General features: G+C 39.0%; 3 protein-coding genes across 3 annotated transcripts; 2 read left to right on the top strand and 1 right to left on the bottom strand.

Moving 5' to 3' along the window:
• The first annotated feature begins 4,480 nt into the window (after window positions 1-4,480).
• LOC131933408 (uncharacterized) lies at window positions 4,481-6,042 on the top strand. Its single transcript, XM_059290186.1, has 2 exons — window positions 4,481-4,523; window positions 5,338-6,042. Exon 2 carries the CDS (start codon window positions 5,393-5,395, stop codon window positions 5,894-5,896), a length of 504 nt encoding a protein of 167 aa, XP_059146169.1. The 5' UTR covers window positions 4,481-4,523; window positions 5,338-5,392; the 3' UTR covers window positions 5,897-6,042.
• A 1,138-nt stretch (window positions 6,043-7,180) lies between these two features.
• LOC131933409 (uncharacterized) lies at window positions 7,181-10,403 on the top strand. The gene is made up of 2 exons (XM_059290187.1): window positions 7,181-7,262; window positions 9,645-10,403. Exon 2 carries the CDS (start codon window positions 9,758-9,760, stop codon window positions 10,319-10,321), a length of 564 nt encoding a protein of 187 aa, XP_059146170.1. The 5' UTR covers window positions 7,181-7,262; window positions 9,645-9,757; the 3' UTR covers window positions 10,322-10,403.
• A 1,081-nt stretch (window positions 10,404-11,484) lies between these two features.
• On the bottom strand, window positions 11,485-15,878 carry LOC131933407 (uncharacterized). The gene is made up of 4 exons (XM_059290185.1): window positions 15,613-15,878; window positions 14,631-14,861; window positions 13,061-13,279; window positions 11,485-11,916 (listed from the first exon to the last, which is right to left on the bottom strand). Exons 3-4 carry the CDS (start codon window positions 13,205-13,207, stop codon window positions 11,626-11,628), a joined length of 438 nt encoding a protein of 145 aa, XP_059146168.1. The 5' UTR covers window positions 13,208-13,279; window positions 14,631-14,861; window positions 15,613-15,878; the 3' UTR covers window positions 11,485-11,625.
• Between the last annotated feature and the right edge of the window lie 9 nt (window positions 15,879-15,887).

Here is a 15,887-nt window from a genome sequence, read left to right as displayed (position 1 = left end):
AAAATTAATTTTTCCGAAAAGAAAAAAAAACTTGTTTAACATATCAATTTCCATTATGCAACGGCAATCATCCATCGAAAATTCGATTTGAAAACATAATAATCGATAAATCGATTTGATAATAGTCCAATAGATCCAGACATGTAGGCCGATCTCTAACAATAGGTAAATAATGGAACGACACGTCCGCTGGTCGTAAAACGAGTGGGAGGGGGGGGGGGGGTCGGGGACGGAAGGACGACGTCAGGGGTATAATGAAATGCCAGCAATAATTTAGCAGTGGTGTGCTGTGCCTTACTCTCAGACGCTCTCTGTTAGAAGAAAAACGGCTGGCTAATAACGACAACTCTGTTTGCGATAGCTGTAATCAAGAGTTATCGAACATAATTTATCAGGTGCAGCTTGTCTTTTATTTCTGACGTAAAGGTAACATTGTGTATATAACAATTTATTATTATAGCTATATTATTTATTATTAATTAGTATTAAATAAATATGTACACATATAAATATGTAGTTACAGTATAGAAATGTATGTATACATAAATATAGATGTGAATATACGTACACACACATATATATATATATATATATATATATATATATATATATATATATATATATATATATATATATATATATATATATATATATACATATAGGCTTAAATATGTATTTATTTTTATTAACCTGTTTATTTTATAGACATAGTTCAAATTAAAAACTCTAGTAATTTGATGCGTTTTAAAAAGTTCTTATAAAATTAGAGATTGTATTTTTAAGTGTCTGAATAGTTAGAACAGTGATAATAAGTTTGAAAACAGACACCAATAGAATAATGGTAACTGTTAAGTGATGTCTTAACACCATCAACATTATTAACAACTTAAATTCAAAACATTTAGACTTCAAATTTTTTAGTATTGTTTGAATTTTACAACTCTGGGGTATTTTAATTAAGTAATATAATCCAAAATTGGTTTTTGCGTGTGTGTGGGTGTGCGTGTGTGCGTGTGTGTGTTAGCGTCAGTACATTATTTCTTTCACACCCCTTTAAGAAAACAGACGAATGTGTATAGAACATCGTGATCCTTACACAATGGTATGATCATACAACGACGAGGGATTAAAGACGTCCAATGTAAAACATGAGAGCGCCCTAATTTGTCCTACCTGTGTCTTCTTAATTGTGGGATATACGATCTATCGCTTTCAACGCGTTCAAATCACACACACACACATACACGCATAGAGATTAGGTTGCCGGCTTCTATAGAACTATACATTACATTATTAAAAATATTATCTTCAGCAATAATAACACACGGATGCATGTTTTACCATATGTACACAATAACACAATGATGTATGTTATATCAGATGTACACAATAACACAATAATAATTATATCAGATGTATACAATAACACAATGATGTATGTTATATTAGATGTACACAATAACACAAGGATGTATGTTATATCATATGTACACAATCAGATATACACAATAACATAATGATGTATGTTATATCGCATGTACACAATAACACAATGATGTATGTTATATCGCATGTACACAATAACACGATGTATGTTATATCAGATGTACACAATAACACAATGATGTATGTTATATCGAATGTAGTTTAGGGTTAAGCTAATGGTAAATTTAAATCCACCGTTTCATTTCCCCATCGTTACAAAAAGTCAAACCCAGCCTCTAGTATAATATCACACAGAGTACTGCTGTGTTCGAGGTTCATAAAAAAACAACCTATCTTTGTGTTTTATAAACGGAGTGGTCAAATGGTAGAGTTTACGTCTGCTAACCCGTAAGGCTTGAGATCGGATCCCGGACTCAGGTCTGTCCGTGAGTAACAATCAATGCAAACTTTTAAGAATGAGATAATAGTGTTACAAAGTGGTTTTTGAAAATCACTTGCAGACATTTTGGTTGAATTGGGCGAATGCAGCAAACTAATAGATATCGTAGCAGGAACGCTGGTTAAATCAAAACTAAAATCAGAACAAAAGAGAATTTATTTTTTAATAAGTAAATAAATAAATATAACAATACTTCAACTTCGGTACGTAAACCGTTGCTTACTAAAGGGGTGGTCGGGTGGGTTAAAGTTTCACATTTGTGATAAAATTGGGGAGTGGAAAGGGGGGGGGGGGGGGTAAAGTTTCACATATGTGATAAAATTGGGGAGTGGAAGGGGGGGGGGTAAAGTTTCACATTTGTGATAAAATTGGGGAGTGAAAGGCGGGGTATTTAATTGTTTGGTAGCTTCACGCTAGTCGTGCTTGTACTCAAAATTAAAAGGACTGATGTTTAAATTATCAGCAGCCTGCTTGCTGACTGCCGTTCTCAGTTTGAGATGTCGTGTATAGATAACATCGCGCACTTCGGTATCATCTATAGATAACCACGGGCAATTATCCCCCCCCCCCCCCACTCTTCCGTATCGTCACACGTCTGACCCCCCCCCCCAATCCATCCACCTAAAGTAAGTTCTAAAATCTCTTTCCCCCACCCCCACCCCTCATACAAAAACATTTTCATAAAGAAAAAAAAAAGCATGTTATTCATAGTTTGTTTCCTAAAAGAAATACAAATTATATGCAGCTTCGCATTTCATTGACCCACCTTCACTCATATTGTAAAGTATACGAGAGTGAGGTGGACTCACGGACGTCTTACAGACTCGACCCCGGGGTCCGATCTCGAGATTTTCGAGGAAGCAGTCGTAAACTCTACCCACCGACCACTACGTTTATAAAACACAAAGACAGATTGGGTTTTTTATGAACCTCGAATACAGCAGTACTCTGAGTGATACATTACTTGGTGTTAGGACAGACTTTTCGTGACGATGGGGACATGAGTGGGAATTTACAATCTATATCACGTGACTCCCGTTATCTATATGTACAGCGGTACCAAACGTGTGAAAATGCCTGGCCTCATGAGGACATCCTTCACCCTGCCAGACGGCTACTGGGAGGACGTGCAGACGACAGACGACCAGCCGTTCAACTACTACAGCGCGCGTGCATCGGGTGAGCAGCCAATCAACTACTGGGACAGCATGCAGACGCCGTTCACACCCATCCGGCCGTACACGTTCACGTCCCTCTACCAGTCACGTGACCAAGAGTGAGTACCCTTGCGTGTACTAACCCGCACACACTAACAAACGATGGTGGTATTTACACTAACCATTACTCACAATTTTAATTTATAGTTCCTACATAAATATCTATTGTTGGTTTCCGGTGCTGCTGTAATGTAACTACTAACATATTTATATATAACACGTTGTTGTTTTTTGCTAGATTTTGTTATTTAGTCCAAACTGTTTCTGGTATGAAACTTTGCCAACATTTTTTGGTCCAATCAAGGAGCACATTAAATCTTATATTTTACCATCCAATGGTCATATTTTATGATCGTGTCATATATACCTTAAACAAATTATAACTAAAACGTTATTTTAAAAAAAACCTTTCATTTTCGTTAATATTTTCTGCCTTGGTTTTAAAATGTCTTCATTATCTTATTTTACATGAATTGTATTACACATACAACACACACACACACATACACACACATACACACAAAACGTGTGTTGTGCTTAACGAAGCAGAATTATACAGTTCCTGAGTATCGATCAAATTTGTTTTCCTCAGCTTACTTTGTATACGTTCATAATATATTGATGTAATGGTTTAAAAAACAAAATCTGGGTGTGGTATAACATAGCTGTAAACATACATGAAACTGGTTTTAATATTAAACACGGTTTGGTCTATACATCAATTCTGGTTAGATCACTTGGGTTATATGGCTATGTTATTTTATTATCAATCTAAAGAAGTGGCCCCGATAAAATTATAGCGGTTCTTTTCTGATGAAAATTCTACGGTTCAAATTCTTAAAAGATTAACATTGCTTTTGTTTCTGCTGTTATTAGTTGTTTTTTTTTCTTGTTTTTCTTGATGTAATTTTTTTTTAAATATATACGGTCAAAAACATTTAGTATCGAATGTCGACAACGAAAATATAATACTTAAAATTATTTCGACATATTATTTTTTGTTTTGTTTAAAAGCAACTCATTGCCCCAACTGATGATTGCTAAGGAGAGCGCTGTAATGTTTTTCTTTCTATCTTACGACAACTACACATCACAAAGTACATGAACGTGTTTTTATGTATATCTTTACTCCTGCGTTGAATGTTGCCATGCTAAATAATATGTTACATTTGAGAGAAAAGTGAATTATACTGTCAGTCTGGGTTATATTTAAGTTATAATTAAATATGTGTGAAAAGTGTTATGTTAGCGTATGAAAACATATCTAATTATTTATCTTTTGCTATTGCATTAAAAAAATTTCGCACGGATCTATTTATAAACATGTGCACCGAAAAACACTGTTTTAATTAATTTTTTTTTTGTATTTTCCGAAACATTTTACTTCCGTTGTAAACACCGGACCATGTGATGTTCTCTTGGTATGTGTAAGGCACTTTGTAAAACTCCTAGACCAATATAGATCTACTGGGCGTTACTGTTACGTATAATCGTGTTAGATTTTAACTGACGTAGTTGGACACTTGATAAATACATCTGGACTCTACATAATCTAGTAAAATCGAGCCACATTCTTCAAATAGCAAACAAAAGTTGCATCGACTTTAGATCTATCTACACAGATTCCTACCGACTGAAGAGTGGGATTTTTTATTTATTTGGAATACATTTTGGTTCCGCATCTTGTGTGTAGTCATAAGTTCTACAGCATATCCCATCTAGCTAGTGGCTTGTGTGTGGGGGGGGGGGGGGGGGGGGGGGGGAGAGAAAATAAGACCTATTTATGTACGTTATGTTCTTAACATTTTGGAAATCCTGTTCCTATCCCTAGCCACAGTCCTAACTTCAACCCCCGACTGACCTTCATAGTGATACGGATACAAAAAATACCCTCTATATCAGTCAAGGGCCATGCGTTGGTTGCTTTTATTGTTTTATTACATCCCATATCTCTAGGGCAGGAAAAAATCAATTATCGATACTTCAACCTTTATAGCTATGGTTGGCTTGAGGGTATTGGTTATGTTTAGTTTATGGTTTGGTCTGAGGTTAGTTTTGGGTTATATCTAGGATTAAGATGACGACAGAGGTTAGGTTCTGGGTTTAAATGTCTTTGGTACCAGCTATACGAAAACGAGGGAAGGGCTAGTAAAAAAAATTAATAAATTTTTGTGATTATTTATTTTAAATCAATTACTACAAAGGATAACTAAAACTATTGTACTACTTTTGCAGGAGTGCTAGGTAAAATAGACGTTAGTTAAAAAACACAAAGGCACGCAACTCCAAAATGATGCAAAGAGTACCTCGCTACCCTCCCCTTCACGCCCGGCTTATCCGCCTTGAAGACGGTCCACCCATGTACCGGATGCTGGGCTACGCCGACAAAAACAACCTGAACTTTGACCTCTGTGATCCTCCGCCTGTCGGCTACTTCGGCCCGTTCGCCTTTCCCCGTCTGCCCACCAACCAGCCTCTGCCCTTTGGGCCCGGGCGTTACGGGCTGCCGTCCCTACCCCTGGCCTTCTCCACCCACTACTGGGATGACCGTGCGGACAGCTGCGACCCCTACTGCCACCAAAAGCCCTACCACAAGCTTTACCGTCTGGGTACGGAGCCCCGACCGGAAGAGGTCATCTTTCCGGAAATGGCCGTCCCCGGAACCGGCGTGCAGAGTACGGTCTTCAACAGTGGGTTTTTGCATAACCCTGACCTTCATCCGCCGAGGTCGTTCTCGGATTCGGACAACACCTGGGGCACACTGAACTTACATTCTGGGGCCATTTATCTATGAGCTGCACCTAAGGACACAACTAACGTCTGCCCAATATTCAATCTTTGTAAGTCTTCGTATACCAAATCAATCGTTAACACAAAAAAAAAACAAGAATAGTGTCATCGTTACGTGTATTAAAGCGTCAATTTCATTCCCTAAAAATTCGTGACTTTATTTAATTTAAAATGGTAATAAAATTAATAACATTCATCGGTATCGATTTTTTGTTTTTGTTATTTTAATTTCGTTACTCCATGAAGAAATAGAAATGTCTGCATATCATTCTTAAGGAATTAATTTTATTTTGTTTAATTTCCAACGTGAATGCTCTGTTTGCACGCGACGTCAACATTGTGACTGCTCTTCACAGCTGCATAAATTCAATGGATTAATGACGCATTAATTAAACACAGTATCAATCTCTTTTTTTTATTTACGCATTGATTAGCCCGCGACACGGCAATCGTTCGCCAGTGACCTCTGGTGATCGGCACACCAGGTAATAAATACCTGCCGGCGGGTCGGGTGCCGTTGGCAACCAGGTGAGACCAACACATAGACACCTGCGCCAGTCTGGAACTGGGTCTGTGGTGACGTCATGGAGTCGAGATTGTTGATATTATGCATGGCTATGCTGAAACACGTGGTGGGTTTATGTTGATTGGGTTTTTAGTTGTGATGGATGAGAGGGGTGTATTTTTAGACATCACATGTCACATAAATAGGGCCTACATGTAATTTCTACCTCAGGATCCACGTAGCACATATTATATGGGGTGAACTACTATAGCATGTACGACGAACGAATAAATTCAATCAATTAATACGCTCATGATTACTATGCATTTACTTCAACAAGAATAAGTGTAGTGTAAACATGAACCAGTTTTATCTAAAGAAACTCTCAGGACATGCAAACAGATGAATTGTGTAAATACATTTCTAGCGTTGTGTGACGTAGAAAGCCCACTTGGGTGATAATTCCAAAACGGTCTGTAAGTCTCTACGGTACTTCAAATTAATTACCCACAACTCCTTAACACCATAGGCAGAGTTTAACCTTCCAGACTAAAGGCTTAAACCAGAGTTTCAATCATTTAATCCCAGTAGACTTAAGTTCAGCTTAAAGTCTATTTAAATTTTCTTAGCCACCACTTAAAGGTAAGACACTTCCCTACCCCCCCCCCCCCCCGCAAAAAGACACACACACAAGTAGTCGTGAAATGTAAAGCTGACACACTTGACAACACACCGTTAAGTTTTGTAGCAACTTCTATTATCGGCGATTGGAAACCGATCAATAAGATATCGATTTTCACCGATCACGAGCGATCGGCGCGTGCTGTCAGAGCTCTAAAGTCTTACAGGTGTGTTTGTTGTTCTGGTAAGAATTTCTTGTTGTTTTTTTTTCTTATTTATACAGTAATTATAGAAATCGTGTGTTTTATTGTATCGGTAGTTAGTATTTTCATACTCATTTTACATACAATAATAACGATGTACATAATTTTGTGAGGCGAGGTAAGGGCAGGCTTAGAAAGATGGCAAGAATGTATAGAGTTCCCAATTGATAAGGTGGCGCTGAGATCATTATGATAAGTTTACCATAAGTTTGGTGCATACTTTTAGTCTATTTAGCTTTAATTATATTCATGGGAATAAGGCTGAAAAACATTATAACTTACATTACAAAGTGGATTGTTAAAAATCTGAATATATATATATATATATATATATATATATATATATATATATATATATATATATATATATATATATATATATATATTATATATATGGAGCTGTGTTTCGTGACTTTACAAGCTGTTCGTTGATTTAGGGGTTAAGGCTAAAAATTGAACGTTAATTAACCTTTTCTGCTTTTGCGCTGTCACGTAGAATAGAAACCAGGAACGATAACTTGGTTTGATTTAGTTTGATTACTGCCCATAAATTTGTTAGGAGCCAAAACCTTTGACCATCGTGTCATCCATTTAGCGGTGTGTGGCGTTTAGGAAACTTGATCAGATCCTTGTTTTAAACTGATACAGTTGTAATGGGCTTTAAAAGCTGGCTAAAAGAATGCTTTTAATTGGGTTGGTTATTTTAAAAAGTGTATCATAAACCATCTTCGATGAAACAATATATAATATAATTTTTGTGTTTACAAGTTCATTATGTACTATGGTTACAACTTTTGAACATTGAATCAAAAGAAGTTAAATGTAAAAATAACTGAACGGCGAATGGACTGAGATGTATGAACAAAAAAGATTATTGGTTTTCAATTTCCAGACGCCGTAAATACTTACTACGCCACTGAATTCTGATGTGTTATGTCAAGGACATTTCATAAATTTATTTTACACGCTAATTGTCTTTTGTTGTATGGGGTTTTTTTTTTTTTTTTTTTTTTGAGGCTATGATTGTGCTTTTAATGTTGCTGAGTGCAAGATATAATAAAAAGCAGTTTCTTCACGGTTAGTTGGGTAAACAGGTCACCCTTTGAAAAATGCAGCTATGGTGTTTCGTGTTAATTTACCCCGTTTCCTGTTTGAAGCACTAACTAGGGTAGCGTTGGGATTGAACCAGTGGTTAGAGTTTGTATGACGTTTATCGATTGGGTCATTGGTTATGGCTAACGTATTGATCCTACAGATATATCTTAATAAATAATGACGAAATTCATCGGAAACTCAGCAAGCCCTAGATAAGACACGTAGTTACATATTTTTGTTCCCTATGCGAACTCTTGTTTATTAAAGTGATAATGCAGATAATATTGGATTATAACACAAAAAGTATGTCATTCCCCTCTACCCCAAACATTATATAACATTTCCAACATCACTACCCCTCATATTTTATAACATTTTTAATTCCCCTTCTCCTCAACACACCACCAGCCCTTCCCCCTAACCCCATGGACTGTGATATTTTCGGTACTACAGAATGTTGTGTTTTAAAAATAGATTATCAAAGTAGCTTCATTTTGGAGGAAATCGCTCATTGCATCTTTGTTATATCAAAGCCTTACATTTTATGGAAACAAATTTGGAGTCAATGTCTTAATTGAATACAGACATAACGTGTTAGATAATATATTCACTATCCATACATAGTATATGGTTGAGCTTACTCTCTCTGTTTCCAGCCCCCCCCCCCTCCCCTATGTAAGGCTACATGCTTAGAAAAGGGTGTCCCCTCCCCTATACACACACCTCCCTTCTACGTAGAACTACATACTGGCTTAGAAAAGGATGACCCATATACATACACCTCCCCCTCCCCCAGGAAGGCTACATACTAGTTTAGAAAAGGGTATACATACACCTCCCACGTTCGACTCCCCCTCCCCCCCCCCCAGGAGGACTGCCTACTGCTTTAGAAAGGTGTGCCCCCTATACATACACCTCTCCCTGTGTAAGGCTACATGCTTAGAAAAAGGCGACACCTGAGATGTAGGGCCTACACTTTCACCCCACCTGGTTAAGCCTCTTGCCTCATTAGACACGAAACTAATTAGATTTCAATTATAATATCCTATTTCATTCGTTTGTGTATACCTTTTTTTTTCGGGCTAAGTTCCCATTTTCCCAGAGCGTGTGTGTATTTACAAAATATTGCTGCCCATTTTTTATACGGGCTAATTTCTATTTAACAATATCAGTCTCGTATCCGCCGTAGACTTTTACTTGTAAACTTTATTTTTGTTCTAATGACGTCATCCAATTTGTGATTGTTTCCCATTGTCCACAATCAACAGGAAGTGAACACGGGAGGCAACTCGCAGAAACCCCTGTCGCCATCTTGAAGAAACTTCACCACCAAAACACCAGCAGTGCCGCCGCCTCCCACGTCGGGGTGCCAGCCCACGCCATGTCGCAGTTCTGTACGCTAAAATACCCCCCACCCACCGAAACCCCGACCCGTTTAGAAAACCGACCCCCTGTCTCTCAAAATGGCGGGTCCTTCATGGCCACGCAGAAAGCCTGGCCGCCATTTATTCCAGGGTACTTCGGACCATTCTCTCTCCCTCCGCGGAGAAAATCAGCCATCTTGGATTTGAAAGACAAACGGGACGGGAACGACGCGTACGGGCCAGGGAACGCAAGATGGGCGGAAGGGTCGTGGCCGTTGCCGTATCACACGTTATACTTCGACCCGCAAGTCCAAGGGGACTGGATCCACTTTGAGAGGTACATGGCACCCGGGCAGATGGTGCGACGCCGCTGGACCCAGGATTCGATGGAGGAGATTCGCTTCCCGGATAAGGACATCGCCAGCCCGGATTACATGGACCGGAAGAACTACCGCGGGTACCACTACCTGACTAACTACACCACCCGCCATGTTGTTGGGGACCCTGGGGCCCCGTGGAACAAAAAAGGGGAGTTTGCCTACCAGTCCTGGGCAACGGTGTTGCCTAATGTTGATATCTAATATCTAGGCAATATATAGTTTCGAAACTTATTCCGTGCATTGTACTTTTTAACGCTCTTAGTAAACTGTGCAGATTCCTAAAGTGATTCTTGTGAATGGACAAATTAATACAGCAATCTAAAGCTCAGTATTCAAAAAACAATCCTGTTTTTTATTTCAGTCCTAAAGATTTTTTCTAAAACATTGACAGTAGCTTCCTAATTTAAAAATACTATGGTGAATGGACAAAAGAAAACTACAACCATCTTAAGTTCAAAATTAACAAATAAAATAAGAATAAACCATAAGAAAAGAACAAAATATTTCATCTTTCTGTTCAACAAGGCTCATGACATTGTGCCATCAAATCAAAGACAAAAATTAAAAACCATTGAAAGAGTTTCATGTCTTACAACAACAAAAAACCCATGCTTCGGAAAATTTATGGAATTTTTAAATTGAAAATTGGAACATTTATCTGGACAATAACATACTTTCAGATGTTCTTACTTTAAATATGTAAACTAAGAGCCTTTTAAAATAAAGTGCATGTACATGTATATATAAAAAGTAACGAAGTTTTGTCTGTGATATATTACAAGTATTATATTTTTCACATTATAGTTTTATGATAATTTTTTTTTCCATTACAAGCAATTTTTTTATTGTTTATGAAACTAACACAGGTGTAAGAATTTGTAATGCCATCTTTTAATGTAAACAGTTTATGTTTCACGTCTACTGTTGTGATACAAAGATGCTTAGAAAATCACAGTGCCCTTAAATTTAAAATCGATGTCTACATTTAAAAACGATATAAAATAAAATTGTTTGCCAACTTATTTCCCTTTTACTTTTATTTCTCTATAATAATATTTGAGCAAGTTGTTGTTGCACTAAGTACTTCAAAGTATGAAAGTTAGGCTACATGTAGTTTGATGAAAATTTTTGTTCTTAAATGAGTTTGGTTTCTTTATTGTCTTAAAATCAAAACTATTAGGCTTATTTCAATATCTACTATATAAACAAAATTGAACAGTAAAAAAACGAAAGTATTTTTTTTTAAATAAAAAATTCGAAATAAAAAAATTCCATACAAAAATAAAATAAAAAATACTAAATAAACTTACAAGAAAGATGAATTCAAGTTAATTTATGTTACTTTATATTTTTATTTTCTGATGGGATACAAGTCGACATTTCTCTATTCTTTAAATGACTTTAATTAGAATGATTTAATCAAATGTGTTGATGTTTAGCACCGACTCGAGCTTACAGATGGTACGGGAAAGTTTAACTCACACTCCAGACTGCTTGTACGCGCATTATTTTTTGAACTGACACGGTTGAGAGGCTTCAGGGTCATAAAATGGCGGCAGTGACATCTGGTACTTGGAGTGGTTACCATAGTGATTGGTGGCGCCACTGGGAACCACATCCGGGATGTCCTTGTAAGCTGGGATTGGGATGACCCGACACTCGCGGTATTCTACTTCCGGGGCGGATTTTTTCGCTGGTCTGCCCATGCGCACTTCGTTGTAGAAGTCCCAGTACTGGGTGGGGGCGGGGGGTAGGTGGCAGTACAGGGTGTGGTTGGCTTCGATCTCTCTGACAATCTAGGAGGTCAAGTAAATAATTCGTGGATTAAGTTTATTTACATACTGTAATGAATTGTTAAAAAGCTACAACCCAAAAGCTATAAACAGAATCCTTTTTTTTTTGTTCTTCTAAAATGGTTTCCTAATTTAGAACAACTCGGGGCCTAAAAGATGGTCAATCTGTATAGAAGAAAAATGTACTCAAATTATTTTAATTGGTAGTGATCTAATGCACATACCTGCACATCTGAACTTAGCAAATGATCATGTGCACATACCTGCATGAGATGTGCACGTCTTACCTCTGTAAAAAAAATCGAGTGCCCGACCTGATTTTCTTACCTCAGTAAGTGATAGAGTGCACACATCTGCATAAGACCTGCACACATTAAGTTGTCAAGCGCACATACATGCATATGTCAGTGGACGAGAGCACATACCTGTACCAGACATGCACGCCTTGCCTCTGTCAGTGGTCAAGTACACCTACCTGCACCTACCCGCACCAAACATGCAGGCATTACCTGTGTGTAAATGGTCAAGTGCACCTACCTGCACCAGACATGCACGCCTTACCTCTGTCAGTGGTCAAGTACACCTACCTGCACCTACCCGCACCAAACATGCAGGCATTACCTGTGTGTAAATGGTCAAGTGCACCTACCTGCACCAGACATGCACGCCTTACCTCTGTCAGTGGTCAAGTACACCTACCTGCACCTACCCGCACCAAACATGCAGGCATTACCTGTGTGTAAATGGTCAAGTGCACCTACCTGCACCAGACATGCACGCCTTACCTCTGTCAGTGGTCAAGTACACCTACCTGCACCTACCCGCACCAAACATGCAGGCATTACCTGTGTGTAAATGGTCAAGTGCACCTACCTGCACCAGACATGCACGCCTTACCTCTGTCAGTGGTCAAGTGCACCTATCTACACCAGACATGCACGCCTTACCTCTGTCAGTGGTCAAGTGCATCTACCTGCACCAGACATGCACGTCTTACCTCTGTCAGAGGTCAAGTGCACCTACCTGCACATACCCGCATCAAACATGCACACCTTACTTCTGTCAGTGGTCAAGTGCACCTACTTGCTCCTACCTGCACCTACCTGCACCTACCTGCACCTACCTGTACCAAACATGCACGCCTTACCTCTGTCAGTGGCCGCGACACCCAGTCCTGGTAGCGATAGTTGGGGGTGTAGGGGTTCTGTAGATGCTCCTGGCAGCTCATCCTCCTGATGGAACCGTCCAGGTTCTCCCTCAACTTGGTCAACTCCTCGGGGACCTGCACCCCCATGGGGTCGTCGGGGTGGTAGATGGCGCCCCGGTAGTGTTTGTCTACCAGGGGGTGGGGCGTGGTCTCGTACAGCTGGAAATTAAATAAATTTCCTTCTTATTGATTAGCGTATCAAACTACGTGTATAAATATATTTTGTCACTACGGGATCTTTAGCTTTAGGTCTGTGTATAGATTAAGGCTAGACTAGGGTCAGGTTTTGGTATTGGACTGTTGTATCTTTATAGTGAGTATGAAAGTTTAATTAAAGAATCTGTTCAATAGTAAAAAATAATAATTGCACTTTTTAAAACAGTTATTATTACAACACAATAAGGCAATACTATGCAGTGTTTCTTTCAGGCATCACTTTCGGTAGATTGATAGAAAATATATAATTTTTCCTGTATCCCCCCACCCTCAGAAAACTTACTACCCATCCCCAACCACCATTTGTCAGTGCTATTTAAAACAATCTCAACGTATTAAGGACGTAAGCGGATCTCAAATAACTTTCTGCGATATATTTTGAGGAACGTCCTAGCTTGAATATAGTAAATGACCAGTCAATGTCGAATCATATTGGAAGCAGTTGATTTTTAAATTTGAATGAGACGCCAACAATTTATTTCAGCGAAGTACAACCAAAAGTTGTTTTTTTAAATGTGTCGTATGTGTCGTAATTTCAAGAGGAATGTAAGGATTAATAAGAAAAGTAAGTTCTCGCTTTCATTCTTTTCCAGGCTACACAGTAGGCCTAGTTATTGTACAATGTATGTACAGTGTTTCTTCCAGACTTTTTTCTCCGGGGGGGGGGGGGGCACTTGAAATTTTCGGGGGGGGGGGGCGGTAAACTTTCTTCGGGGGGGCGGACACTGTTAAAAGTATATATTTTCTATATAAATTATATAAATTTCATTTCGTTCGGGGGGGGGGGGGGGCGGTAAAAAATTTGCCTGGAAGAAACTCTGTGTATGTAGGAAAAGCGTCGCACAAATAAATGTAATATAAGCTATTCAAATTGGGACGGCGTGGCCTAGCGGTAGAGAGCCAGACTACTAACCCGAAAGTCTCAAGTTATAAATAGATGTGTGCTAAACCGATAAGTCTCGAGTTCGAACCCTCGGGCAGATGAGGTTCGTTAGCTGGAGACAGCCACACTCTTCTAGGAGAGACAACGAGACAACTCCAAAATCAGACAACCGCTGCCTTGTAGTTTGATCTTGGTTGGACAAAGGCTATGGAAGCAAATCCAAAAAGAAAAACAGGCTGAAATCGGAATCAATCGCCTCAATGGCGCATAACCGGTTGACAAGTATAGTTAATTGTACTGGAACGGATCCCTTCCAACACTAAAATTAAGGACGAAGAAGAAGAGAAAAAAAATCGATGTGTAATACGAGTCATAAATACAGATTGTTAACTCGACGCCAACACAACTTGCCTTAAACAGAGGGTGTTCCCCTCTGGGGCGCCGTTGTTGTCGCCACCCCCTGGGCCAACAGACGCCCCACCCTGCGTCCTTGTCCTCTATGGGCGCAGCAGACTCCTATAGCTGCTGCAGTAGGCGTACTGGTACTCCGTGCCCGGGGGCCAGCTGGGTGGGCGGTGGTCACGGCGGGAAGTTCGGGTACACAGCCCGTACAGGGGCGGATTCTTGACGGCTTTCACGTACCTGGGGGTGTGGGATTGAGTCGTCTGTTCAATGTGAGATACTCATCATTTTTTTTAGGGGTGGGGGTGGTGAGATTAATCGTTTTGTGTTGGACTTAAGGAGGGTGGGGGGGTGGACTAGTTTTATCTTTTTTTTTTTGTGTTAGAGTTATGATTGGAGGGGGTGGGGGTGTAGCATCATCTTTCATTGTCTGAACTTAGAGGGTTGGCCATGAATGACGTCACGTTTTTTTGTTTAAAGTTTTTTTTTATCTCCCATTCGTCACACATCATCACAAAAGGCCAGACCCCTTCCTCAACCCTTAAAATGACGTCACACCTCAACCTACAACCCCTCTTTTCCCCCCCCCCCCCCCCACCCTCCTCAAACTGCATTTTTTAGAACCATCGATTTCTTTCTAAAAAATATTTACTGGGCTAAATCAGCATTTGAGTACATACATCAATTTTTATTTCAATTTACAAAAGTAAAACAGAGTGTTTATTTTTTTTTACAAACGCGAAACAACAGCTAAAAGTCAGTTGTAAAATGTCTTTTTTAAATGTAAAAAAGTTGTCGTCAAACTTTCTAAACACCACCCCACCCCTTCCCTTCCTACCCCTCGTCACACATTGTCACAAAGTTTCGAGTGCGGTCGTTTATGGGCGATCACTTATCCAATACATCACTTAAAACATTAGCCCATTGATGGTTTTGCCAGTACCCTCGAAAAGTATAACTAGTATAATATGTATATGAAGATTGTACCAACCGAAGATCATTCTCCCCTCTAGATCCGAGCCCCTCTGTGTAGAACAAGCAACTTTCGTTTGGCTTCCTCCAGTCCATGGCAGTAAAAAAAAAAATAGCTTTCTTTTCTCTTCCTTTCTCAAGTTAGAAACATTAATTTGACGAGTGATGTTCTTCAGGTTCTAAGTAAAGTTTCAAATCTTCCAATAATCCCGCGCGTCATACTATTTTAAACGTGGATTTGATGTAGTATTGTTTAACATATTATTTCAAAATTAAAACCTGTATGGTTTACTT

The sequence above is a fragment of the Physella acuta genome, unplaced genomic scaffold, assembly GCF_028476545.2.
Source record: "Physella acuta isolate Inbredline_101_S28 unplaced genomic scaffold, ASM2847654v3 ptg002496l, whole genome shotgun sequence".
Classification (NCBI taxonomy): Eukaryota; Metazoa; Mollusca; class Gastropoda; family Physidae; genus Physella; species Physella acuta.
The sequence above is the reverse complement of the archived record's forward strand: the minus strand, read 5'-3'. Positions and strand labels throughout refer to the sequence as shown.